Genomic DNA, 27,227 nt, shown 5'->3' with positions numbered 1-27,227 from the left:
TCCCCATTGTGCACCTTGATTCCAATTGCCCCAGTGATCCCTGTGATCCCAGTTTCCCCATTGTGCACCTTGATTCCAATTGCTCCCGTGATCTCTTTGATCCCAGTTGCTCCAGTGTGCACCTTGATTTCAAATACCCTACTGTTCACTGTGATCCCAGTACCCCCAGTGTGCACCTTACTTCCTGTTACCTCAACGTCTATATGATTCCATCTGTCCTAGTGTGCACCTTGGTTCCAGTTGCACCAGTGGTGACTGTGATTCCCGGTGCCAGAGTAAATCCAGTTCTCCCAGTGGTAACTGTGATTCTGGAGTTCACTGTAATACCAGTTGTCCCAGTGTGCACTTTGCAGACCAAACAAGGCCGTGTCACTCAGTGTATACGTGTACTATGATGAACAATACGAAGCCAGCATTTCTGGAGTCAGCCAGTTGAGCCGAAGGCTGGTGGAGGAGCATATTTTGAGATCGCTAACCCCCGGAGCATGTCGTGCTCCATTAAATTCCTCCCCACTCACACACTTGCATCTTATTATAGCATAGTAAAGGAGATCCATTAGGCCAAAGCACACAAAGAGCACATAAAGTAGGTCTGAGTCCACGAGCATGAACTGCTTCTGTCTCATCAGCTACCAGAAATATGGATGTGAATATTCCATCATCAGGTTGGTCCAGGAGGCGTGGCCTTTGTGAACGCTGGTGTTTAACGATGTACTGAAGTATTCTTCTGGATTTTTAGGTCATATTAAAAGGGTTACTTTCAGAATAAAAAGTTATAAGTAGGTAATGAAAAGGAATGGAGGGAGAGAGGCGAGAGATGAGGGTGAGAGGTAAAATCTGAGAAATTAAAAAAAAAAAAAAAGATGGGACTAGAGAGAGAAAAAGAGATTAAAAAAAAGAGAACACTGACTTTCAATTACGCTAACTCTCTCTTTCTCATCATCTCCACAGTGCTTTTCTTTCATTACTCACCCTAAATCTTTTATCCTTAATCTATCTTTTTTAAACCTTCTTTTATTATCCTCTTGTTCTTTCATTATCTGCCCCTGCATTCCTACTGTACCACGATGCACCCCCCTCCCCCCTCTCTCTTTCTCATTCGTACCTCCTCTACCTCTCTTTAACATCCATCCGATCTCTCCCATCAGGCGACGATAACGAGCCCAGATCTTATCTTCACGTCTTTTGAAGAACGCCCAAACACACTAATTGCTCCTAAACGTGTCCTAAATTATCGCTACCCCACACAGTCTCCACCTGGATGAGCCTGATCTCATTTCAGATTATCCAGCCTACATTTAACCCACTTAGAAACTTAATATGCATTTGATACCCTGCAATGTGGGGCACGTCAGTATGAATCTTCTTCACCCACTCAAATAGAAATGATATTTCCAGGCTTGCTAATTATGATCCTGAAACACCATGTGATCACTGACTTTTATGTTGCTATTATTTATATTGTGATTCATTCATTCATTCATTCATTCATTCATTCATTCATTCTCTACCGCTTATCCGAACTTCTCGGGTCACGGGGAGCCTGTGCCTATCTCAGGCGTCATCGGGCATCGAGGCAGGATACACCCTGGACGGAGTGCCAACCCATCACAGGGCACACACACACTCATTCACTCACACACACACACTCACACACTACGGACAATTTTCCAGAGATGCCAATCAACCTACCATGCATGTCTTTGGACCGGGGGAGGAAACCGGAGTACCCGGAGGAAACCCCCGAGGCACGGGGAGAACATGCAAACTCCACACACACAAGGCGGAGGTGGGAATCGAACCCCCAACCCTGGAGGTGTGAGGCAACCGTGCTAACCACTAAGCCACCGTGCCCCCCCCCCCCACACACACACACACTTTTTTTAGGGATTTGCTCTTAATCTTCCTGAACTGTGATCCTGCCTCATTGAACTCATTTATAACTATATACAGTATTTTATCTTACAGTTTTCCAGAATGCCACATGACCTACAGACTGCGTTTCCCAGAATCCTCACCTCACCTGTTTCCTATCACACACACAAAAAGGAACCTTACTTCCTAACACACTGTGAAGTAAACCTTCAGTTAGCTTTAGATATCCTGAAACAGACCTCATGTAGACATAACGATTTGGAAAATAAACATGATCGTTATTACAGGTTCGCATCTAGACATAAACAGTTCTGGATGAAGACATAAACATTCTAGATCGATAAGACAAAACAAAAGGCACCCAACAATGAAGGGATTCTTCATTTGATCTGTAGGGTTTTTTTTTTTTTTAAACCAAACTCTCAAATTAAATCTTTAAAGGTTCTTCCTGGAAGAACCCTAACACAGTATAGCATTAGGGTAGAACTTTTTTAGGAAGTGAAAGTAAATAATCTCCAATCATTTGGAGTGTGTTCTTCAAGGGCTCTTCAAGAGTTCATGGGATAATAAAGAGTACCAAAAATGGTTCACCTCATTGTTGTCAGATTCTACAAAGAACCTTCAAAGGTTTTCCTGAAGAGACAACTGAAGACCTCTTCACGTTTGTGTATTTTAAAGGGCTGAACACACCACTGTATACCGATACTGGCAGGGTTTACTGTTCGCTGGCTTGAGATCAGAACCGATTGGAAGAAAAAAGACGTTTCCTGTGGATTAGTGCTGGCATATGGTAGGAGAAATGATAGATAGTCGTGTCCCTCAATCCAGCAATCATCTGCTTCCAGTTTGAGATGATCAGAGCATTAATCTGATGCTGTGATCCAGAATCAGATGTCTGTCGAGACCGAAGCTACAGCCAAACCCTCAGAATCCTCAGATCCGTCTCTCAGATACGGGCAGTCGGGAAAATATGCCTGGCATCCGAATAACAAGAAGCCGAGGATCGTTTCTGTCCGTCGTTCTTTCCCTCGTTTGCCTCTCTGTCACTCTGTTCTTATGCGATTATAAAGAATATATCTAATAAAACAGTAACAACAAACTGCACAAAAAAAAAAGAAGAAATCAAAGGTATATATTTTTTATAGAAGCTATAGAACATTCTGTTTCAATATTCATTCATTCATTCATTCATCTTCTACCGCTTATCCGAACTTCTCGGGTCACGGGGAGCCTGTGCCTATCTCAGGCGTCATCAGGCATCGAGGCAGGATACACCCTGGACGGAGTGCCAACCCATCCCAGGGCACACACACACTCTCATTCACTCACACACTCACACACTACGGACAATTTTCCAGAGATGCCGATCAACCTACCATGCATGTCTTTGGACCAGGGAGGAAACCGGAGTACCCGGAGGAAACCCCCAAGGCACGGGGAGAACATGCAAACTCCACACACACAAAGCGGAGGCGGGAATCGAACCCCCAGCCCTGGAGGTGTGAGGCAAACGTGCTAACCACTAAGCCACCGTCCCCCAAGTTTCAATATATTTATCTTTATTGTGTCATTGTAGTATATTTCACCTGGTTTAAGTGAATTTAAAATAAAAATAGAAAATTCCTTTCAGAATGTCTGAACTCGAGGAACCAGAGTGACGTGTCGTTTGTTGTGGCATCTCATTCGTGTTAAGTGTTTGTTGCTATGGAAGCTCTGATTTGTCTGTCTTTATCTTCTGGAAATTTGCTAGATTGCTCTGAGCTTTTCCACAGCAGCTCTATCTCTTTCTCATCCATTTGTTGTTCTCGATCAGCACGAGTGTCGATAGTAATTTTGCCAAAACCAATGCAGAGAGTGATTTGTGCTTAAATAACCGCTTTATCGATATGTGGCTTGTAGCGAAAGAACGACAGAAGCGATAGAATAATAATCAATGAAAATTATTTAGCAGAAATAGTGCAAACCGATGAGGCATGGTCAAGAATTTTCCAGAATGTCTGATCATAGAGGAGACGTCGTGGTTCACCAGATCTGTCTTTCTCTCTCGGCAGCGTTGGGTGTATTGCGTGCGAGCGGGCAGACGGAGATGAAGCGAGTAGTTGGTGATAATGCCACGCTGCCATGTTACCACCAGCTTTGGCATGCCAATACCTCACTGCTGGACATCGAGTGGCTGGTGGTGAAACCCAATGCCAAGCAGAAAGCGGTGAGACAACACACACACACACTCACACACACACACACACACACACAGTGCCAGAACCTGCAAAGCAGCAATCACTTCATGGAAATTATGACCGTATTCATCTCTGCATTTAATGAAGGTCCACATCATGAGCTTCGGAACATTTAAGCCCCCCTTCAATTAGAAGCCTTGCTCGTTTTTTTCTCTGGCCCGAATGCTGGCTTTTCCTCTTCAATTACTTTTATGAAAGGATGATTCAGAACTGGCAGGCGCTCCCATTTTCCATTCCGGTTCGACCTTTGGTTATCTAACACGCTCACTTTTAGCTCAAGTAGAGGAATCTCCTGCTCTGTAGGGCTGTGCATTTCAAATAGTCTGCTATCGATTATCCCTTGTGCCATAGTGAAGCTGTAAAGAGAGCAAAGAGACAGCACGGATTCTCAATTTAACACAAAACAAAAGCTACGTGAAGGCGTGTGTCCAGTTGTCAAAGTAAAATGTTGCAATGGGCGTGGCCTAATATTAAAACGAGTATAATATTCGATCGTCCTCCGAGTACTAGCTACCAATTATAGCATTAGAACAGAATCTACTTTTTTTGGGTAGCTTTCACTCACTAGATTAACTTTTGCTTTCCAGGTTGCTCAGATGGATCGTTTTGATAAATAGCATCAACTTTGATTGATGAGGATGAAGCACAGGCTTTATCCAACATACGTATATTACCCAAGGTTAGCCCCACCCACTTTATACCCAAAGCGAGGAGGAATTCAGACTTTTTTCTTGTCATGATATGATGCTTTATCACAAATGATCTACAGTGCATTCCCCAGGCTGTATTCAGAGTTGTGTGTGTACATGTGTAGTGAGGATATAATAATGAAATGATAAGTTCTTGGTTCTGAACCATTTTCTGCTATGATACCTAACGGCGGAGCCACCAGCTGACAGTTTGATATAACCGGCGAAATGTCACACTGATATTTGTTTCACGCTGTAAATACACTCAATATCGTCAATCGTGTGTAAGGTTACTCCGAATACACACAATTTTCCTCAGAGGAAATATAAGCATCACTTTAAGACTCTGAGCACTGCACCGAATGTGTACGATTTACTTGCAAGAACTGAACTGAATTTCATTTCATTCACAAGCAAGCAAACAAACAATCACTACATTAGCATTCGCTTCTTTCCATCAAGTTATATAGATCTATTTCGGTAAGATATGACTTTATCTCGTAGAGAAGCATCGTCAGAAATTTGCTCCACAAAAGTATGGGTGTGCTTGCAGCATACAGATTCATTTGCACTTCTGGTATCTCTGCAGGTGATCACCTACTTTGCAGGGAGGATCTACGATCCGAACGAGGGTGAGGAACGGAGGTTGACCCTGGCGGGTGATTATCTGAAGGGCGATGCCTCGCTGATGATTAGAGACCTTTTGCACACAGACTCTGGGGAGTACAGCTGCAAGGTGAAGAACGGAGGGAAGTACAACTGGAATACGGTCGACCTCATCGTCCTGGGTGAGTAACTACGGACTTCGTTACAGATTAACCTTCGACTCTTCCACGGCCCCCCGGTCATATCTTTAGAGCCGAAATCCTTTTCCATCGCTTGGGTGTAGACGGCAAATCAAATCGCCACAAAAAATTCTCTTATCTCCGGTATTTTTACCCCCAGCAGAAGATATGACGTCCTGTCCCAGGAAGTGACAGTCTTGTATCAGTCAGTTGGCAAGCTGAAAATAGCACTCTTGCCCCATGGCACCGTGACACATTTGCACTTGCCATCGCAGTGGAATGTCACTTTGATTATGAAAAGTTATTTGAATATTACTTACGATATGACAGAAAGGCATGATGGTGACACAACAGGGAACAGATTTTATTAAGAAAACAAACGTAGATACTTTTATTTAGTGACGTTAGCTTTGACATTCCACAACAATAAATATTAACTATAAATGAACAAAAAGTGGGGGCACGGTGGCTTAGTGGTTAGCACGTTTGCCTCACACCTCCAAGGTTGGGGGTTCGATTCCCGCCTCCACCTTGTGTGTGTGGAGTTTGCATGTTCTCCCCGTGCCTCGGGGGTTTCCTCCGGGTACTCCGGTTTCCTCCCCCTGTCCAAAGACATGCATGGTAGGTTGATTGGCATTTCTGGAAAATTGTCCGTAGTGTGTGAGTGAATGAGAGTGTGTGTGCCCTGTGATGGGTTGGCACTCCGTCCAGGGTGTATCCTGCCTCGATGCCCGATGACGCCTGAGATAGGCACAGGCTCCCCGTGACCCGAGAAGTTCGGATAAGCGGTAGAAAATAAATGAACAAAAAGTAATTGAAGTTCTTGAATGAATAGAAATGCCTATAAAAATCATGTCCCAAACCACTTACTAGATTCTACACAGTTGCACTAGGCACTAAGTAATAACTCATACAACATGTGTTAATTTAAAAGACATTTGTAAAACCGGAGTGTCGTTGGCCATCTTTCTCCACCAGAGTGAGCACCTTGTTGCCACGCCCTCTTCCTCTTTGTAGCCACACCCCACTTCTTCTTTGTAGCCACTCCCCTCTTCCTCTACATAAGCAAGGCTGTGAATGTTGAGTGCATGAAGTGTCTTCTTCTTCTTCTTGGCGAAGGCTGTGCATTCTTTAATCCAAATGCCAACAGGTCACACCCATACTGCACGGTATCGATGACCTCACGTCTGATATTCAGAATAATATGATCAACCCTTTGAACACTCGCTTATCGATGCTTATCGTCTTGTGATAACATGTCACCACGTCATCTCTGCGTATTACGCCACAACACGTGTTAACATGTGCCTGCTTCAGGTTGCTGAATCTACTCTCTCTATAAAGATGCTCTTAAGAGAGCGCTGGCAAATTTACGCATACATTTCTACGTTCTACGCTTTGCGACGACACTTTCGATTCGGCGGGATGGGGCATTAGCGTTTGTCTTGTTCAACACGAGGATAATGGCTTTGGCGCAGAACCGAGTGCTTCCTCCTCCTCCTCCTCCTCCTCCTCCTTCTCTTCCTCTGTGTAAGTGATCCTGACAGGGGAGAAGATGGAAGGGCCACCGCTGCCCGGCTCCACTCTGTTAATTGCATCCTGCAGCGAGAGCCTGAAAGCATGCACTTCTGTACTCCAGACTCAGCACAAACCAGCCCGAGCCTCGGAGCAGGGACTTGTGGGGTTGACGGTGTAGGGGTGGGGTGAGTGATTCGGTGATTGGCGATGCGGTGCAAATAACGGTGAGCTGGGGATCCTTTGCACTTACATATTAAATGTCCTCTGCGGAACCCTGCGGCCTCTAAACGGTACTTATGGGAGAATACGGGTGGATCTGTGCAGGTGTTCAGAAATCCCATAATTGTTTAATGTTTTACGTCATTTTATGGCATTATTACAATATTTTACTATCAGATTCCTACAGGTTTACCTGCTTCATCTGGTTTCCCTGGGCGCTTTCCTTACAGAAAATGAACCTCAGCAGAATTACATTCAGGATTAATATCATCCTGAGGTACTACAGCATAAGAGTTTCGTTCTCCAGAGGCACCGATGTGCTAACGACAAACATCCCTGCAGGACGGCGGGTTGGTGGCAGGGATGGTTGGGTGGGGGACTGGACGGGGACACTTTTTTTTTATACCACAAACATTTACTGGAATGCTGTTGTACAGGATGCTAAGCTCAGTGTACAAGCAAAAAGTTAATCTAAGCTGTAGACAAAGAAGAATCTGACAAACATATGCTAGCTTGCTAACAGATTCTTGCTAGCATTGTTCATGCTGCCTATTAGTCTTGTTTTGTTTGTTAGCTAAAATTTTAACATCGACAAAGAAATCTCCGACAGACATTTTGCACAAGATAGACAGTTAGCTTTTAAGCTTATGATGGTAACCTAACATCTATCTATTTTAAATCCCACGCAACATGAACACACCTCCTAACATCCTGGTGTCTTTTGCGCAGTTAAGCCGTCCAAACCTCGCTGCTGGATGGAAGGAAGGCTGTTGGAGGGCAGCGACGTGAAGATGAGCTGTAAATCCGCTGAGGGATCCGACCCCATCCGGTACAAATGGGAAAGAGTGCTGGACAAGGGCAGATATGTTGGGAAACTACCACCTCTCGCTCTTCTGGGTAGGAACTTTCATGCAATTGACTGTAACTTGCCCTGAGAACCAGAACTGTAACCTGATGACACTGACAAGTCATGTGAATAGTGAATAGAGTGATTATAGACCTTACAACATGTCCTCTATTAACATTTTAACATTTATATGAGACAAAAACAAACTAAAGCTCTTCCAGGACTCTAGGAAGATCTCAGCTCAGGAAACAATCCAGCACATGAACAACAGCAGAGCAACCCTAAGAAAAATATAGTGCTGTTCTAGAGATGTTCTTTCTAAGAAAGTGTCTGTTACAATCTCTTAAAAGCCACTTATACAACAAAACAGCCTGGAATTGTTTTTTTCTAAAAAATACTGTGTTCTCAGACCTAAAGAACCCGGAGTTCGTGACTCTGAGGAATCTGAGTCGAGAGAGTGCAGGCATCTACAGATGCACAGCCAGCAACGACGTAGGAACGGAGAGCTGTACCGTGGAGGTCAAAATTCACTGTAAGTAACCGTGTGTGTCATTAAAGCCTCTTTTCCACCGGAAAGAATCGGGTGCTGGTTCAGAGCTAGCGCTGGTGCTGGTTCAAAGTTGGTTCCACTGGCGAACCTTCTAAGAACCGGTTTGCCTTTCCACCGGTTAGAGAGCCGTCACAGCGCCGAGTGTGACGTCACTGTATACGTGTCACGTGTCCCAGCGACGTTAGCGCAGCAGCGGCAAACACAAACACAACAACGATGGCGGATGTCGCTTTACTGTTAATGCTCATGGCTTTGCGAACCTACATCGGCATCCAAACGCGGCGAATAAAACGTGTACATGCGGCTCCGTGTGATCTGTATAAACGGAGGTTGTGATCGATAAAGTACATAACGTTATTTTATCATTAACACAGAAAAAAAGTTAGCCTTAGCATGTAGCTACCTACTATCATGTGTGCTGATAATGTATCATATCGCGGTAAAGTAAAAGTGTATTACACATTAGTATACTTAAGGTACATTATCAAATGCGCTAACAGTAGCCCCGCCCACAGCTCCTGACACAAGCGGTTCTTAAGTCTAGACCAGCGACGTTTTGGTGCTACTTAAGAACCACTTTTCCTGGTTCGGAGCCGGTGCTTTGGCGGTCGGAACAGAAAGAACTGGTTCTAAATTAGACTCCGAACCAGCACTCGAACTGCCTCGGTGGAAAAGGGGCATAAGACCCACTCGAGTGTATTCTGTACATCACAAATGCCTAAAGATTTATTCTAAGAAAACGCCGATCCATCTATATTTAATAAAAAAAGCTCCCTCGCTTTAACACACCTCCTCATTTTGGTGCTACAGCACAAAATTGGCATGTTCATGATGTCAGCTTTTAGTGTGTGTGTGTGTGTGTGTGTGTGTGTGTGTGTGTGTGTGTGTGTGTGTGTGTGTGTGAGAGAGAGAGAGAGAGTGTGTGTCATTAGCATAGAAATCTGTATAAAAGCATTTGGGAAGTTAGTGAGGAAACATTAATCGGCGTGTTAGAAATAACGCTGCTTTATTGAAGCTGAATGGTGGCCTCGGCTGCTTGATTAATGGCTTGTTGTGTTTGCTGTGTATTCTCTCGACACCGTGTGACGGATGGCTTTAGATACTCGATCTGCAGCGAGCCGGACGGGGCTCCGTTCGGAGGTTTAGCCGAAATTGCAGCATCTCTCCAAGGACCGGTTTAAATTCACATTTGTGAGCGAGTGTGTGTCAGTCAAGCTCATTCCGGTGATATCACCGTGCATCTAAATGCTAATTGTCTGGACAAGGTGGAGCTCAGGCGCTAATGACGGAGCACGCGTGATTTGTATAGGTGTATTTTCGAGTTTTACTCCTCAGAATGGTTTGGAAGTAGTGATGGGAAGTTCGGTTCTTTTCCGCGAACCGGTTCTTTCGGACAGTTCGATTTAATGAACCAGTTCAAAAATCCAGTTCACCAGTTCTTTTAGGTCCTGACGTAATGACGTCATTCACAATGACGTAATGACGCTAATTCCATTATCCAGCTGCCGGCAGATATTAATACAATCAATTTAACACATTCGAAAAGTTCTTTGTAATCATAACTTTAGTTGAATACGTTTCTTACATTTAAGTTTTGCAACTAAAACACGCAGTACAGGCATTTATGTGCAAACGTGGATGTTTTACGTGTCTTAAAGATATAAAGTTAATAAACTAATCATCAATTTACAAAAAGCGGCATATAAAAATACAGACTAACCTGCACAATAGTCAATAGTAAAATTAACTGACATATATTGAGTGACATATATTGATTTTTTTTTTATAAAAAGGTTTAATAGCTTATGACTAGTTACTATGCATATCCCAATATGTATAATTTGCTCTGAAGGTTTACGCATGCGCAGCATCAACAGTATGTCGGACGCGTCCGAAACAGTTCTCAGTTCAGTGTACTGATGATTCGCTGTACGAGTTCATCGGTTCTCGGACGCGTCCGAAAGAAACAGTTCTCAGTTCATTGTACTGGTGATTCGCTGTACCAGTTCAATTATTCAAGCATGCGCAGTATCAACAGTTCATCGGTTCTCGGACGCGTCCGAAAGAAACAGTTCTCAGTTCAGTGTACTGATGATTCGCTGTATCGGTTCAGTAATTCACGCAGTGTACAGGAGTTACATATACTCCGGGATATTAGTTTATTTAGAGTCAGACCGACTGTCAGACATGACTGAAAGTGAGTAACTTTAGTAACTTATGGATCAGCGCTGACTCAAGTCGCGAACTGTTAGAACGAATCAGTCCGATTTGGTGAACCGGTTCATCCAGTTCACTAAAAAGAACTGGTTCAAAAGAACGATTCGTTCACGAACTGGCCATCACTATTTGGAAGAAAGTTTGAAGCCTGACGACGCGATCACTCGGATGTGGCGACACCTGTGACGTTTTTTTTTTCCTTTCCAGACGTTCGAGGTATGGGAGTGATGGCCGGCGCTGTAGTGGGCGTGTCCTTGGGCGTGCTGCTCCTCATCCTCATCGTGTGGCTGGTGTTCCGCAAGAAGGAGAAGAAGAAGTACGAGGAGGAAGAGACGCCCAACGAGATCAGGTATATATATATATTCAGCAGCGTTGTGGGGAAAGTAATGAATATTAATACATATTTAATTTCTTTAAACTCAAAACCTTTATGGCGTTATGTTGTCCCTCTGAGGCAGTTAAGGATTAAGAGAGGCTACAACGGAGAAGGAGAAGAGATGAGAGGAGAGGTGAAGGGGTTAGAGATTGAGAAGAGAAGAGAAGAGAAGAGAAGAGAAGGAGATTAGATGAGATAGAAAAGTGAAGAGAAGAGAAGGAGAAAAGAAGAGATGAGATTGAGATAGAAAGGTGAAGAGATGAGATGGAAGAGAGAAGAAGAGAAGGAGAAAAGAAGAGATGGAGATGAGATTGAGATGGAAAGGTGAAGAGATGAGATAGAGAAGATTAGAGAAGAGATGGGATGGGAATAGAAGGAGAAGAGAAGAAAAGGAGAAGAGATGGGATGCAGGAGAGAAGAGGAGAGGCTAAGTGATGAGAAGAGAAGAGATGGAGAGGAGAAAAAAGGAGAGGAGAAGAACTGAGTTCGGAGGAGAAGAGAGGAGAGCCACCAGTGAAGTGGCAGTTCACCTGGCTGTGTTTATGTGCTTGACTTTATGGTGCTGATGATGGAACAAAGCGGAGGTTGGAGCTCTGCAGCAGGAACAGTGTTATGGGTCCTTCTGGCTGCTGGTCCTCAGGGCTTTAAACATACTGCATGATTTATAGTGATATTTAATGAAATGCTGACGCTGCGTTGGTGAGGACGCCTGTCTTCTGCTGAGTGTGAAAGTAGACTGGCAGGACTCCCTTCTCCCCCCCTCTCTCTCTCTCTCTCTCTCTCTCTCTCTCTCTCTCTCTCTCAGGATGAAATGCTTTCATGTGCTTGGATTTGAGATATGATTCTTCCAGAAAAATAATTATTCTATCAGAAAATAAAGGCACTGTACCGTCTATAGAATATTCTAACGTTTATCCGTTATGTTGCTTAGCAACCACAAAGAATTGTATTTACTGTGAATAACCTTATTGATAAATTATCGTGATTTTATCGTTTGCTTTCTCTCATCAGGGAGGATGCTGAGGCTCCCAAGGCTAAGCTGATGAAACCCAACTCTCTGTCCTCCTCACGATCAGGAAGCTCTCGCTCGGGGACCTCGTCCACCCAGTCCATGGTTCCCAGCGGTGCCCTACGTGCCCACAAACCTCACCCGCCCCCTCCCACGGCGGGGCCCCTGAAGGATGGCGTCCAGCCTTCCACGTTGCCGGCCATGCCCCCGGCATACACGCAGGTTGCGCCAAAGCTCCCGGAGCCTCACAGCAGCCCCAAACTGAACCCAGGGAACCTGGCACGGATGGGCGCCATGCCCGTGATGATCCCAGCTCAGACCAAGGCCTTCCAGACTGTCTAAGGATACATGGACATCATCATCATCATCATCATCATCACACGCATTCCTGTATACCGATTTACTCCAAGGACACGTTTGAGCACCACGCCAGCGACGAAAGTCAAACCAAAACATACACACACACACACACACACACACACACACACACACACACACACACACACACACACAAACTGTGAGCCCAATCAGACTCACTCCATCAAGAGAAATAAAGCAAGAAAAGACGAATAAAAAGGGAAATAAAGCCTGAAGTTGCTTGAAGCGTCTCTAATCGCTGTGTCAATAAAATACCACACATGGGAAATAAGAAGCGATTGCCCTCTTGATGTGGACAATAAATGAAAGCGGTGTTTTCCCTTAACACACACCATTTGTTTTCCGCTTTGATGGCAGCGCCGGGATTCTGCATGGCCGGACAGAACGGCTGATTTACTTCTAACAAGGAAGTGAGGAAAGAAGGAGTTTCTCTTCCCCGACTTGAACTGACGAGCAGCTCAAGGTGTCAGCATGAAGAGGACGGCGTTTAGAGGAAAGGACTCGTTCCAAACACCTGCTCTCAGTTTTCATTCCCAGTCACCGTAACACGTCTGGCTCCGAACCAGGAAGTGAACTGACAGTGAATCGTAGACGGGGCTGATTTGTAAATCTTGATAGATTTTTTTTTTTTAATGTCATTACACAACATGTACAGTGAGGTTTTTTAACACGACAGTAAAAACAGCGTCTTTATCTAGGCTCAAACACCACCTTAAATAAATTATGAATAAAGCGCTTTAATTTCCTTTGACTCGTTTCTCGACGTCGTCGCACTACGTCAAGTTTCGAAGCTCTCGCGATGATCCGAGAACACGGAGATCATCCTCACTTCTTCGCCGCAGCGAACGAGTTTAGAGTCTAACGGGGTGGAATTTCAGATTACTCGCACAAGCGATCACTCCAAAGCCGATTTACGGAAATTTAGGTCTAAAAAGCGATCTATCAGAGTCGAAATCTTTTAAAAGGAGCTTTGAAAGGAAGCGAGAAAAAGAAGTTACCCCAAGAAAAAGGAAGCACTTTCATGTCTCAGCTTCAGATGTTACTCAATATCAAAAGCCGCAGTGTTTCTCTGTAAAGTGAGTCAGACATTTATGCTGAAAGTTTTTTTTTTGCTGTTGGTTCAGTTCAAAAAAGTGAAGCAATGAAATGGATTGGCTGGAAATCCGGAGCTGGATTTATTTCTCCTTTTTATTTTCTCAGATCTCAATATGAGACGTGTTGATATGAGACGAAGGACAAGCTTTGACCTGGAGTGATTTTTATTTAAAACCAGAAAAGGACGTAGATTCCAGTTTTAAAGTAATTCCCTAGAAAGTTTGTCTCATCGCCTTGTTCCGGTGTGAGCAACATAAATGTTTTATCGTCATCATCCGAGTCATCTTTCTGCATGGCCGGACAGAACGGCTGATTTACTTCTAACAAGGAAGTGAGGAAAGAAGGAGTTTCTCTTCCCCGACTCGAACTGACGAGCAGCTCAAGGTGTCAGCATGAAGAGGACGGCGTTTAGAGGAAAGGACTCGTTCCAAACACCTGCTCTCAGTTTTCATTCCCAGTCACCGTAACACGTCTGGCTCCGAACCAGGAAGTGAACTGACAGTGAATCGTAGACGGGGCTGATTTGTAAATCTTGATAGATTTTTTTTTTAATGTCATTACACAACATGTACAGTGAGGTTTTTTAACACGACAGTAAAAACAGCGTCTTTATTAATATCGAAAACAACACTATCATGCTGCCAATCTTAAATTCGCCCGAAAACCTTGTATAAAGTCCCAAAGCTACATACAATGATAAGCAAGCTAGCAATGAATAAATAATGAAACACCCCAAAGCTGACATTCCCTGTCTCCTCCTCCTCCTCCTCCTCCTCCTCCTCCTCCAGCAGCCGATCAGCATCGTCAGAAGTTGCGGTTAAAAACGAGGGCGGAGTTAATGTCCGTGCTCTTTCTTACAAACTTCGTTTATATAAAATCGAAGAAATTTGTATGAATTTTTATCGCATGTCGTGCATTTGCATATTGGAACCTGATTAGCTTTTATAGTTGATATGCATTTGCATATTGGAATCTGATTGGCTGATACGATCGGTTATTGTTCTTTCAACAATTTTACAGTGCATTATTATTATTATTATTATTATTATTATTATTATTATTATTATTATTATTATTATTATTATTATTATTCATTCACACACTACGGACAATTTTCCAGAGATGCCAATCAACCTACCATGCATGTCTTTGGACCGGGGGAGGAAACCGGAGTACCCGGAGGAAACCCCCGAGGCACGGGGAGGACATGCAAACTACACACACACAAGGAGGAGGCGGGAATCGAACCCCCGACCCTGGAGGTGTGAGGCAAACGTGCTAACCACTAAACCACCGTGCCATATTATTATTATTATTGTTTTTTATTAATATTATTATTATTATTATTATTATTTTACAAATACACTATGTTCTTGAAGCCCACAGTTGGATTTTTACGCTTTGCTACTGACCAATAGCAGTATCCCTTTTTTTTACTCTCTCTGAATAATAAATACAGAAATGTTTTGTACATCGATCTCATTTCACTTCCCGGATTCGTTTTTCTGAATCATCTTAAACGCAGATCCGAGTCCTATTTTGTGGTGATTTCCAAAATGTTCCTTCTCTTGCTTCTCACTAATAAGAGAATATAATATGAAGCAGTTCTGAATGTTTCGATGGTTATGCGATGCATTTTTTATATCGTTTACATCCAGTTACTTTTGATATATTTTAACCGAGTAAAAAAAAAAAAAAACATTTACATTCTGCTTTGTTTTCTGTCAATTCTGAACTCGTTTGACATGTTTTATTTTTTGCAAGTTTTTTTTTTAATAAATAAATAAATAAATAAATAAATAAATACACTATATAAAATGACATCGCTTATCCTAAAGGTTAGATTTTTGGGCATCGTTTGATTTTTGTTGTTTTTTATTTTTATTTTTGTTTTTTTTTTTTGTTTTTTTTTTGGGGGGGGTGTAAACTTTCAGGCTGTGAATTCAAATCTCACTGTCGGTAAGAAAACCACATAAGTCCCTGTGAGAAAGTTCAACCTTAACTGCTTATTCTCGCTTCACACGAATACGTTTCCGTCCATACTTTCGCATTCAGACGTGACCTAAATGGGTTGTAATTTTATCCCAGACCTGCACGCCGTCAAAACTATGTCACGCTTTCTGCTCTGCTCGTCGTATTTTCGGATGTTCTACATTTTTGCGAACATTTACAGCTTTTTTTTTTTTTTTTTTTAAATTTCCTTGTACGATAAACCCGGTTAAATCCGACCTGCTCCCGGATGCCAGGCTTTAATAGAACTCTGTGTATAATACGTTTTGTTCCCCTTGAGACGCTTTTGTTATTTCCAGCTTGTGCCTTTGTTGGATGAAATAGGGCTGGGATGAGGAGGACTCCGAGTGAAGAACGGGAAGTAGACAAAGAAGATTTTGACTCAATTCATGACGAGAAAATTTTAATATCTGGGTCAAGATGACTGAACATTGTTACCACCCGAAAGTTCATTATTTTCCCATAATTGCATGTGTCCTAAATGTTTTGGTACCTGTAGATGTGCCAAAGATTAAATTTTTGATTCATTATAAATCATAATAGTTTTTAATCTGTTATGTTTGTGGTAGTTCTACACTCACAGATCATTTGAGTTTTATCCATTTAGCTTTACATTTGACCAATCAGAAGGCAGTGTCAGGTCCGAGATCTAGGCTCAAACACCACCTTAAATAAACTATGAATAAAGCGCTTTAATTTCCTTTGACTCATTTCTCGACGTCGTCGCACTACATCAAGTTTCGAAGCTCTCGCGATGATCCGAGAACACGGAGATCATCCTCACTTCTTCGCCGCAGCGAACGAGTTTAGAGTCTAACGGGGTGGAATTTCAGATTTCTCGCACAAGCGATTACTCCAAAGCCGATTTACGGAAATTTAGGTCTAAAAAGCGATCTATCAGAGTCGAAATCTTTTAAAAGGAGCTTTGAAAGGAAGCGAGAAAAAGAAGTTACCCCAAGAAAAAGGAAGCACTTTCATGTCTCAGCTTCAGATGTTACTCAATATCAAAAGTGAGTCAGACATTTATGCTGAAAGTTTTTTTTTTTTTGCTGTTGGTTCAGTTCAAAAAAGTGAAGCAATGAAATGGATTGGCTGGAAATCCGGAGCTGGATTTCTTTCTCCTTTTTATTTTCTCAGATCTCAATATGAGACGTGTTGATATGAGACGAAGGACAAGCTTTGACCTGGAGTGATTTTTATTTAAAACCAGAAAAGGACGTAGATTCCAGTTTTAAAGTAATTCCCTAGAAAGTTTGTCTCATCGCCTTGTTCCGGTGTGAGCAACATAAATGTTTTATCGTCACCATCCGAGTCATCTTTACGCTTAAAAGTACTCCAGAATATCTGTTTGTTTTTCTTCTATTAATGCGAAAATGCTTCGTTTTATAAAATTGCATCTTTACCGAAATTCAGAGACAAACTACGTTAATTATTAACCAGCTTTATGTACCTATTCCTACACAGAGCATTAGGTGGTGACCACCAGTTTGTCCCAGGACTCAACCGGTTATTATCCTCAATAGCCCTATTCGGATGGGATTAGTTTTACCTGGGGACGTGGAGTAATGCATTTTACATCAGGACGTCTGTAATATTAATTGGCCAATTTTCACGGGACAAAACATCTCAGTAAAACTAGCAGAAGTGGGAGGGGTAACTCGCTTTATGCACCACAGTAACCTCCTTGCCGTCATGTGCGTATGACGTCGCTTCCTGTTAACACGTGCGCAAACAGACAACATGGCGCCTCAATGCTTGCAAAACTTTAAAACAGGAAATGATGGAATTTTACCGCACATATTTACAACGGGTCTATTCGGACAGTATTACCTGAGGTAATTTTTCCGGACCTTTTTACAGAAGGTAAAAGTCGCCGTAATCTTTACTGACAGCTCTGGTAATAGTTACCCCCCACGTCCCCAAGTAAAACTAATCCCGTCCGAATAGGGCTAATGACGGATATTTGATGGACTCTAGCATGAAATCTTTGCCTAATAATGCTATTAAATTCCCTTTTAACGGCTTTAATTCATCCAATCTTCCTGTTCACTCGATGGAACGATTTGAGTTCACAAACATTCCTTTCTTCTAATCTTTCAGTGAAGGTTTTTAGAGTCAGAAATACTTTGATTTATTTATTTATTTATTCTTATATTTTTTTGTTGTTGTTGCTAATTTTTCTCAAATTCCTGCATGTTTGCTCTCAAGATCCACCTCATTGTGTGTGAGAAAATGAAAAAAAAAGAACTGACCATAAAAAAAACAAAAGAAAAAAAGTCTTCAAATGAAAACGAAACGAAACGATCCCGATCCAAGCCAAGTGGGTTGTAATTGTATCCTTAATGCAGCATAAAGACGTTTTTATATCGCTCATAAGCCGAGACGGAGCGTTAATTATCACGCATTTGCATCCAGTGCTCTCGCTAATGCATCGAAAAAAGCAACAGGAACGCATGTTCAAGATCTCGCAAGGGTTTGTTTTAACGCCTCAGTGCTGACACGAGTATGTCGTATATAAAGAAATGATGTTAAATGCATTTTTTTCCTCATGATTTTTAATGACTCGACTCTTGCTATTACTGTGAATAAGAGTTTTATATTTGCCTTCTTTTTTTTTTGAATGACGGCGGAATGAACTTTGAGAAAGCGTGAGACGGACCCGCCTCCTTCCGATTAAACTCGTGTGTGTATATAAAATTACGTAATCTGTGAAAAATGTATATTTGTACAATATCTGACTTACTCTTGGGTTTGTAATAAAGCATTCAGAGGCAAAGGGAAGGAAGACGCTTCAAGCGTGTTTGTGTGTGTTTCGACTGATTATACGCGAACCGTTCGTTTATTTGAAATATTTGTAAAATGATCTCGGGTCATTATATTCTCTCTATTTCTGAGAAATGTCCACTTCCATTTCCACTTTCAGATCCATAAACTCTTCTTGCTTTGGAAAGCTTGACCTAATCACTGTGGTGTGTTTTTTCTGAATGCTAATTTCAATTTTTATGATTTTTTTTTTCCTCCTGTTTTTTTGTCGCGTTCATGTTGGTCATTTGAACGTCTTTGCCATGTGTCACTCCACATTGGTGCTTAATACGAAGCTCTTATAAAAGTAAACACTCAAACTTGAAGAATTTGTTGTGTTTTGTCAGTATTTCTGGTTTTCTCTAAAATTCTAGGAGCGATATATTCATAGAAAATTTCTAAATACGCCAGTTATTTTTTACCTTCTGTCCATCCATCCATCCATCCATCCATCCATCCATCCATCCATTAATCCATCCATCCATCTATCTATCCATCCAATCATCCATCCATTCATCCATCAAGTAATCTTAAAACATCAGTAACCTTCGCTATGGTAACTGATGTTTTGGTCTAATTGAGTAATAACACCATGTCCTACACCAGACATGGACAATTATCCCACTGCTGCGTGTGCAGGACAGAAAAGAGGAGGAATACCTGCTCATCTTCATCCTCTTCGTCTTCATCATCCTAATTCTCACAGAACAGGCGCTGCACAGCTGATGCGAGGGCTTACAGAACACATCACAGGTAGGATTCTGTCCAATCCATCCATCCATCCATCCATCCATCCATCCATCCATCCATCCATCCATTCATCCATCCACATTTAACTTACTAACTTAAATTAAAAATGAACAAATAAATAAAAACAAATTTAATAAAATAAATAAATAAATAAATTTCAGGGGGAAAAATAATATTTTCTTCTAATATTTTAGATTTTTTTTAGGTTTTAATAATTTAATTAAAAACTGGAATATATATATATATATATATATATATATATATATATATATATATATATATATATATATATATATATATATATATATATATATATATATATATTGAAAAAAATAAATATAATTTTTTTTTCAACACAAATGTTTGTATCTTCAAAGTAAATGTTGATATCAACCCCATTTCTGTTCACCGAGACGCTCCAAGTGCTCGTTCGTCTAAAAAGCGTTTAAAATGTAGTTTGTCATCAAATACTAAAAATCCTAACAGAGGGAAAAACACACGTCTCACACTGAAAACCAGCCTGACTCGTTTTAGATCAGACTCACGTTTAAATTCTGACTGATTTATAGAGTCCTGTATTTTATGTGAATTTTCAGGCCAGGGATAGAAAGCTAAAAGGTTTTTGTGATTGATGAACATCTTTAATACTTGCTGCAGTGATTGGATTTCTTTTCTTGTCTAGAATAAAAGTTAAAGGATCAGTTATAGCATAAAGAAAGAAAAATGTTCTTCTTTGTTATAAAAAAAAAAACAGATCCAGTTCCAGACTTTTAACCCGAGCTGAGATTAGTGAGAGCAAAAGTTCCTTTTGTTCATTAAACTGTTCCTTCCAGCAAATCCAACATGGATTTATAGCTCCAAAAAAAAACAAAAAAACCTCCACCCTCTCTGTACAGAAACGTTCATCCATCCGGAGAGTTTCCTGCTGAAAGGAGCTCGATGATCTTCCGCCTGCTGAGAAGAAGAAAGCATCTTCATTACACATTCCTTAATCCAGCAAAGACGAGGTCATCGTTCTGTCTTTTAGCCAGTGCTGCTGTCATTGACGTCTCCTCTGCACATGCTCTGATCGATACCACAGGGCCAGAGGCTTCGCTTCACCTTTCACTAACACGTCTGATAAATGGAGGAAGTGAGAAGTTCAGAGCGCCGAGAAGAGACGAGAAAACTTCTTAACATTTTAATCTAACAAATACTGAGCGTCTGCACCTCAGGGCTGATAGCATTATTCTGAAAAATGATACAGGAGCATCTCTCTCTCTCTCTCTCTCTCTCTCTCTCTCTCTCTCTCTCTCTCTCTCTCTCTCTCTCTCTCTCTCTCTCTCTCTCCTTATAGCTCTGGGACATTAAAATACAGAGTCAGTATGCCCTCTACTGGTCAAAGAAGCTCAAGAACCACAATGGTCTTTTAAAAAGAATATTTCTGGCACATCCATCCATCCATCCATCCATCCATCCAATTCATCTATATTATCCATCCATTTATCCATCTAGATTTCCAACAATTTATCATATCCTTTTATCCATCCATCTACCCATCCATCCATCCATCCATCCATCCATCCATCTATCCTTTCATACTTCCATCCATCCATTCATCAATCCATTCATAATTCCATCCATCCTTTCATACTTCCAAAATAACTCCATCCATCCAATCTGACTGTCTGTCTTCTTCAACTGTCCATCTGCCTAGCCATCCATCCATCCATTCATTAATTTATCTATCTATCTATCCATCCATCCATCCATCCATCCATCCATCCATCCATACATCCATTCATCCATCCTTTCATACTTCCAAGTAACTACTGTCATCCTACTGTCCATCCACCAATCCTTCTATCCACCTAGCCATTCATAGTTTCTAAATAATTATCAATTCATCTGTCCATCCATTCATCCATCCATCCATCGTTACAAGAAAAATGTAACACCGATTAAAGGCCAGACGTCACAAAGCTTTTCAGTGAAATTTTCCACAACATTTCATAACGTTTTGACAGATCTGTCCAAATGAACAACTAGATAATCTAATAAACACAGAGGATTTTCTTATCGCTATGGAAACTGACTTTTGAGTTCTAACACATCTTACAGCTTCCTGTTTAACAAACACTTACAGACAGATCAGAGTCTCATGGAAGCGGCTCTCCAGTTCTTATTTGATTATAACTCAGGAAAGAGCAAACATCAGATTCCAGATCAGTCAGCTCTCATGTTGCAAAAGCATCCGGATCTGAATAAGTTGTAGAGATAATGCGCGCTACTGACAGCACGGCGTGCCAAGATATATACGATTTATGCAAAAAAAAAACCCAAAACAAAACAACAACATTGCTGGCAGACGAAGCATTTGGGATGCATTTTAATTGAATCAGCTAAGAGCCCATTCCTGTAATTGAGCAGATCCATTAGGGAAATGAAACGCAATGCAGAAATGAAATCAGGGTTGAGATGAAAACATACACTGATGGAGGCTTTTATAACTAACGGGAACTTGAAGAACCGTAAAGAAACCTACGGCTTTGGTGGTGTGACGGGTTTCCAGAATCCTCTCAGTCTGTCTCATTACATTCCAACATTCGTGTACGGAAAGCGTTATATTTATTCATGTATTAATTTATTTATATATATATATATATATATATATATATATATATATATATATATATATATATATGTTTGTTTGTTTGTTTGTTGGTTGGTTGGTTGGTTGGTTGGTTGGTTGGTTAGTTGGGGGGCACAGTGGCTTAGTGGTTAGCACGTTTGCCTCACACCTCCAGGGTTGGGGGTTCGATTCCTGCCTCCACCTTGTGTGTGTGGAGTTTGCATGTTCTCCCCGTGCCTCGGGGGGTTTCCTCCGGGTACTCCGGTTTCCTCCCCCGGTCCAAAGACATGCATGGTAGGTTGATTGGCATCTCTGGAAAATTGTCCGTAGTGTGTGAGTGAATGAGAGTGTGTGTGTGTGTGCCCTGTGATGGGTTTGCACTCCATCCAGGGTGTATCCTGCCGCGATGCCCGACGACGCCTGAGATAGGCACAGGCTCCCTGTGACCCGAGAAGTTCGGATAAATGGTAGAAAATAAATGAATGAATGAATTTTTGTTTGCTCTTGTTAGGATCCTCAGTAGGAGACATTGGATGCTTGGTTGATCTTAGTTCAGTTGTCTGTTTCATATATCAGAAACACTCAGAAACGTATGAAGTACCGAAAACACTGTGTGTCGTGCTGTGATAGGAAAATAATCAACAACAAGGTGAAACAGAGTTACTGTAACCACGTGAATGACTTCCCTGGGAAATTGTCCTATTACAGAACATCTGGATATGTTTTGTTCCACTGTTTATTATACAGCGCCTCCGTTTACTTCTCACACTGGAGACTCCTTCCTTAAACAACTGTATGGTTTGTTATTATTTCATTTTAATATAATGTCATGTGAAAGTTTGTAAAAAATAAATAAATAACAACACTCCATCCACACAGGAACGTCTTGTGTCGTGTGTGTGTGTGTGTGTGTGTGTGTGTGTGTGTGTGTGTGTGTGTGTGTGTGTGTGTGTGTGTGTGTGTGTGTGTGTGTGTTTATGGTCAGTTTGGTGCCACATCATGAAACCTGTTTGCGTTTTTATTTATTTATTTATTTTTATTCATTTGACCCTTTTGGTCTTCCACTGTGCCTTTATTTTGCGCGCTCCGGCACACGCTCGAGGTCGCTGCTGACTTCCCTCAAGTGTCTTACCGAATGAGCGCGCGCTGTCCCGAGCTCAACTTTACACTGTGATTCCAGGCGCGAGCTCCACGTTCGTGATTCCCTTCACTAACATCATTAACACCATGTCCTACACCGGACACGGACGGATTATCCCGGTGCTGCACGTGCAGGAGGACTCGGAGGACGGAAACGCGCCGAAGACCGGCTCATCTTCATCTTCTTCATCCTCATCATCCTCATTCTCCCGGAACAGGAGCTGCACAGCGGGCGCGAGCGCTCCCAGGAGACATCACAGGTAGGATTCTGTCTAATCCATCCATCCATCCATCCATCCATCCATCCATCCATCTTTAACTTACTTAGTAACTAACTTAAATAAATAAATAAATAAATAAATAAATAAATAAATAAATTTCAGGAAAAAGTCTAATTACTAATACAATTGTTTATTATTATTTTTTGTTTGTTTAAATTAACTTTTATTATAAAAACAACTGTGCGTTAAAGGAAAAAAAAGGTATATTTATTTATTTTATTTATATTTTTTATTTTAATGTATTGTTTTTTTTTTTTTTAAAAAAAACATCTTTTTTATCACATGAAAATTGACATATTTTCTGGTCTCCAAAATCATATTTTCTGAATAAAAATAATAAACAAATAAATAAATAAAAAAAAATAATAATAAAAATAAATACATACAATAATTATAAAATAATTATATATATATATATATTGTGTAGTGGTTTGTACTGCAAACTTTGTAAGACTTTGTTGTTGTTTTCACTCTGATGGACCCCCCCCCCCCCCTCTGCTCATGAACCTCCTCCTCACAACAACATGACGCACTGAAGGCAGTTTGTGATGAAATGACTTTGTTAATTACGTCTAATCACACTCGGCTGAACGGGAAACACACGACGATGACATGAACGCCGTGATCACTCTACAGAAGAATTTGAGATTTGCTGAAAATTTCAGCTAAGAAAGAAAGTAAAGACACCCCTCCGGTGTGTGTCTGATATCTGGAGCAATAAAAAGTGCAGACATTCCATTAATACAGCAATAAACAAAGAGGAAGTCCATATATGGTCAAGGAAGGTCATTTCTGCTTATTTATAATAGACAAATTCTTCTTGAGAAGAGATTCCGATGTTATTACTTGCTAATCTGTTTGTGTCACGGGGAATCGCCTGGTGAGCGTGTTGAAAAGAGAGGAAGATGCATGATGAGTTGCTGTTTTTTTATTTTTTGTAATGACGTGAATTTATTTATTTAATCTGCGAAGAGTAACGTGGACGGGTTCCATACCCACCCTTAGCACTCAGCACTCAGGAAGATTCACACTGCAGCCATTTAGGCATAAATAAAGCAATGGGCAGGATTGAAGGATGGTTCCTGTGTGTATGTGTGTGTGTGTGTGTGTGTGTGTGTGTGTGTGTGTGTGTGTGTGTGTGTGTGTGTGGGAGGTGTGGAATCCTACTCTTTGAAGGTCACCTTGGTTTTGTGGTTAGCAGAGATAAGAGATCAGTGTGTTTTTTTTACTGTTCTGAGAGACTGTGTGTGTGTTTGTGTGTGTGTGTGTGTGTGTGTGTGTGTGTGTGTGTGTGTGTGTGTGTGTGTGTGTGTGTGAGATTAATCTCTACATCTAAACCTCATTTTCAGAGCAGACGACCTTTAAAGTGTCTCAACATGTTCTGTAGGTGGAATATGATATTCCCTTGAGAACCTGTGTGTGTGAGTGTGTATGTGTGTGAGTGTGTATGTGTGTGTGAGTGTGTATGTGTGTGTGAGTGTGTATGTGTGTGTGTGAGTGTGTATTGTATGTGTGTGTCCTATAGGTCACGTCAAGGTTCTTGTTTTTCGTCCCCTACTCCGTCACTACCGATTTAGCGTCACACTGATCGACCTTCTTGTCCTAAATGGACACGTTTACTTTTACGTTATCACTTATCAGCTTCCTTCGACCCTGACGACGGACGCTGACTCTGAAGGACGTCCAACAGCTCGCTAACGTCCCAGCTCTACTCTCGCGATTAGATTTCCTCCTGCCGTCCGTTTGTTTTTCTTCTGAAGTCAGTTTTCGATATGTGTAATAAGTGTAATGACATGAATCTTGAATTCTGATTGGTCAGGAGGTGTTGATTCATTTCTTTTCAGAATCACAGTGAAGAATGGGTTTGTTTATGAGGCGTCAGTCCACAAGTGATAGAGAAATGGAGAAATGGATAGAGGGATGAAGTTTTCCTTTCCTTTCATTTCCTTTCCATTCCTTTCTTTCTTTCTTTCTTTCTTTCTTTCTTTCTTTCTTTCTTTCTTTCTTTCTTTCTTTCTTTCTTTCCTTTCCTCTCCTTTCCTTTCCTTTCCTTTCCTTTAGTTTCCCTTTCTTTCTTTCTTTCTTTCTTTCTTTCTTTCTTTCTTTCTTTCTTTCTTTCTTTCTTTCTTTCTTTCTTTCTTTCTTTCTTTCTTTCCTTTCCTTTAGTTTCCCTTTCTTTCTTTCTTTCTTTCTTTCTTTCTTTCTTTCTTTCTTTCTTTCTTTCCTTCCCTACTTGTATATCATTTTTCTCTAAATTTTACTTACCTTGAGTATTTTTTTGTAAGTTACATATTATAATTGTATTGTTCAGGGGTGCACATACTTTTGCACATAGACTTTATAAGACTGTACAGTCGACCAGTTTGTATCGTGTTGTAGTTTCTTTATTATAATGTTGAAATATTTCTCTCTGAAATCTGGTGTGATTGAATTCCTGGCTGCTGAACCACATCTCAGGACTTTCGCCGTATTTTCTTGCGGTCTTTTCGGCAGAAAGCCTCAGATAAATGCTCATCGTTAGCGGCGTAATAACGTCGGCTCCTGAAATCTCCTTAGTTCAGTTGATTTCCGGAGCTCAGGCAGAGAGCCGGTGCTGCCGAGCTCCGGTAATAAACACTGTGTTGGTGCAGTGATGTGAGGACGTCTGCAAAAATGTGACAAATCTGTTTAATAAAAGCGTGAAGACGCGAAACACAGAAACTTTCCTCTGATTAAAACTGTTACCAAAACCTCCAACTCTCAGTAAAACTTCTGTGGTGAAGAAACAAAACACACACACACACACACACACACACACACACACACACACACACACACACACACACGAATGAGACAGTGTGTGTACAATGTGTGTGTGTGTGTCTCACTCACTTGTGTGTGTGTGTGTGTGTGAAAAGTAACACAGAGCGCTGTCCTTTATTACAACACACACACACACACACACACACACACACACACACACACACACACACACACACAAACTTATGAGTGAGACTGTGTGTGTATAATGTGTGTGTGTCTCACTCGTGTATGTGTGTGTGTGTGTGTGTGTGTGTAGGGGGTGATAGCCTAGTGGTTAAGGTGCTGGGCTACCAATCGGAAGGTTGTGAGTTCGAGTTCGAGACTTCCACCAAGCTGCCACTGCTGGGCCCCTGAGCAAGGCCCTTAACCCTCAATTGCTCAGTTGTATAAAAACGCGAAAATACAAAATATAAGTTGCTCTGTATAAGGGCGTCTGCTAAATGGTGTGTGTGTGTGTGTGTGTGTGTGTGTGTGTGTGTGTGTGTGTGTGTGTGTGTGTGTGTGTGTGTGTGTGTGTGTGTGTGTGTTTTACAGTATTTTGACCTCCAGGAGAAGTTTGGTGAAGCAACAGTTAGATTCACGTCACGCCCTATAAAGTATTTCTGGCCTTTAAATCACTTCCTGTCGTATTTCTTGGTCCATAAAACATTAAGATTTCTGTTCCTTTTATTTTTCCCTTTACACGAGCTCCTAATTTCTAAAGTCAAAGTGCTGTGAAACTTCCTCTTATATTTCCTGCTCTGTCACACTTCCTGTTTCCTTCTCCACAAGGATTTACTACATGAAAGCCTTCCTGTTACATCATTTTCCTTCCTGTTACATTTCCTGCTCTATTTCCTGTTTGAGAAAATGTCCTGTTATATAATTTGTTTCCTGACAAGCATCACATTATTCTTCTACTGTCACAAGGAAGTAATATCCGAAAGCACGGGTATATTTCCCTGTAAACCTTTCTGTTGTACTTCCTTTTTTCACTACTTATACTTCCTGTCTCACGAGGAAGCACCTTTTACTTTTACTTTGCATGGAACGATTA

General features: G+C 41.4%; 2 protein-coding genes across 4 annotated transcripts in view; both read left to right on the top strand.

Moving 5' to 3' along the window:
* LOC113650389 (CXADR-like membrane protein) overlaps positions 1-14,940 on the top strand; it is a 44,245-nt gene extending 29,305 nt beyond the window's left edge. The window contains exons 2-7 of the mRNA XM_027158733.2: positions 3,927-4,081; positions 5,391-5,589; positions 8,053-8,220; positions 8,580-8,702; positions 11,145-11,286; positions 12,325-14,940. Coding sequence (XP_027014534.1) covers positions 3,927-4,081; positions 5,391-5,589; positions 8,053-8,220; positions 8,580-8,702; positions 11,145-11,286; positions 12,325-12,664 — 1,127 coding nt within the window. The 3' untranslated portion in view covers positions 12,665-14,940. The remainder of the gene's footprint in view (positions 1-3,926; positions 4,082-5,390; positions 5,590-8,052; positions 8,221-8,579; positions 8,703-11,144; positions 11,287-12,324) is intronic.
* An 8,152-nt stretch (positions 14,941-23,092) lies between these two features.
* gramd1ba (GRAM domain containing 1Ba) overlaps positions 23,093-27,227 on the top strand; it is a 65,072-nt gene continuing 60,937 nt past the window's right edge. For 2 of the 3 annotated variants that reach the window (XM_027158519.2, XM_047804801.1), the window contains exon 1: positions 23,093-23,368. In XM_027158519.2, coding sequence (XP_027014320.1) covers positions 23,196-23,368 — 173 coding nt within the window. In that variant the 5' untranslated portion in view covers positions 23,093-23,195. The remainder of the gene's footprint in view (positions 23,369-27,227) is intronic. The other variant, XM_027158520.2, reaches the window with a different exon arrangement.

Source organism: Tachysurus fulvidraco, chromosome 20 (genome assembly GCF_022655615.1).
Source record: "Tachysurus fulvidraco isolate hzauxx_2018 chromosome 20, HZAU_PFXX_2.0, whole genome shotgun sequence".
In the NCBI taxonomy this organism is placed as follows: Eukaryota; Metazoa; Chordata; class Actinopteri; order Siluriformes; family Bagridae; genus Tachysurus; species Tachysurus fulvidraco.
The sequence above is the reverse complement of the archived record's forward strand: the minus strand, read 5'-3'. Positions and strand labels throughout refer to the sequence as shown.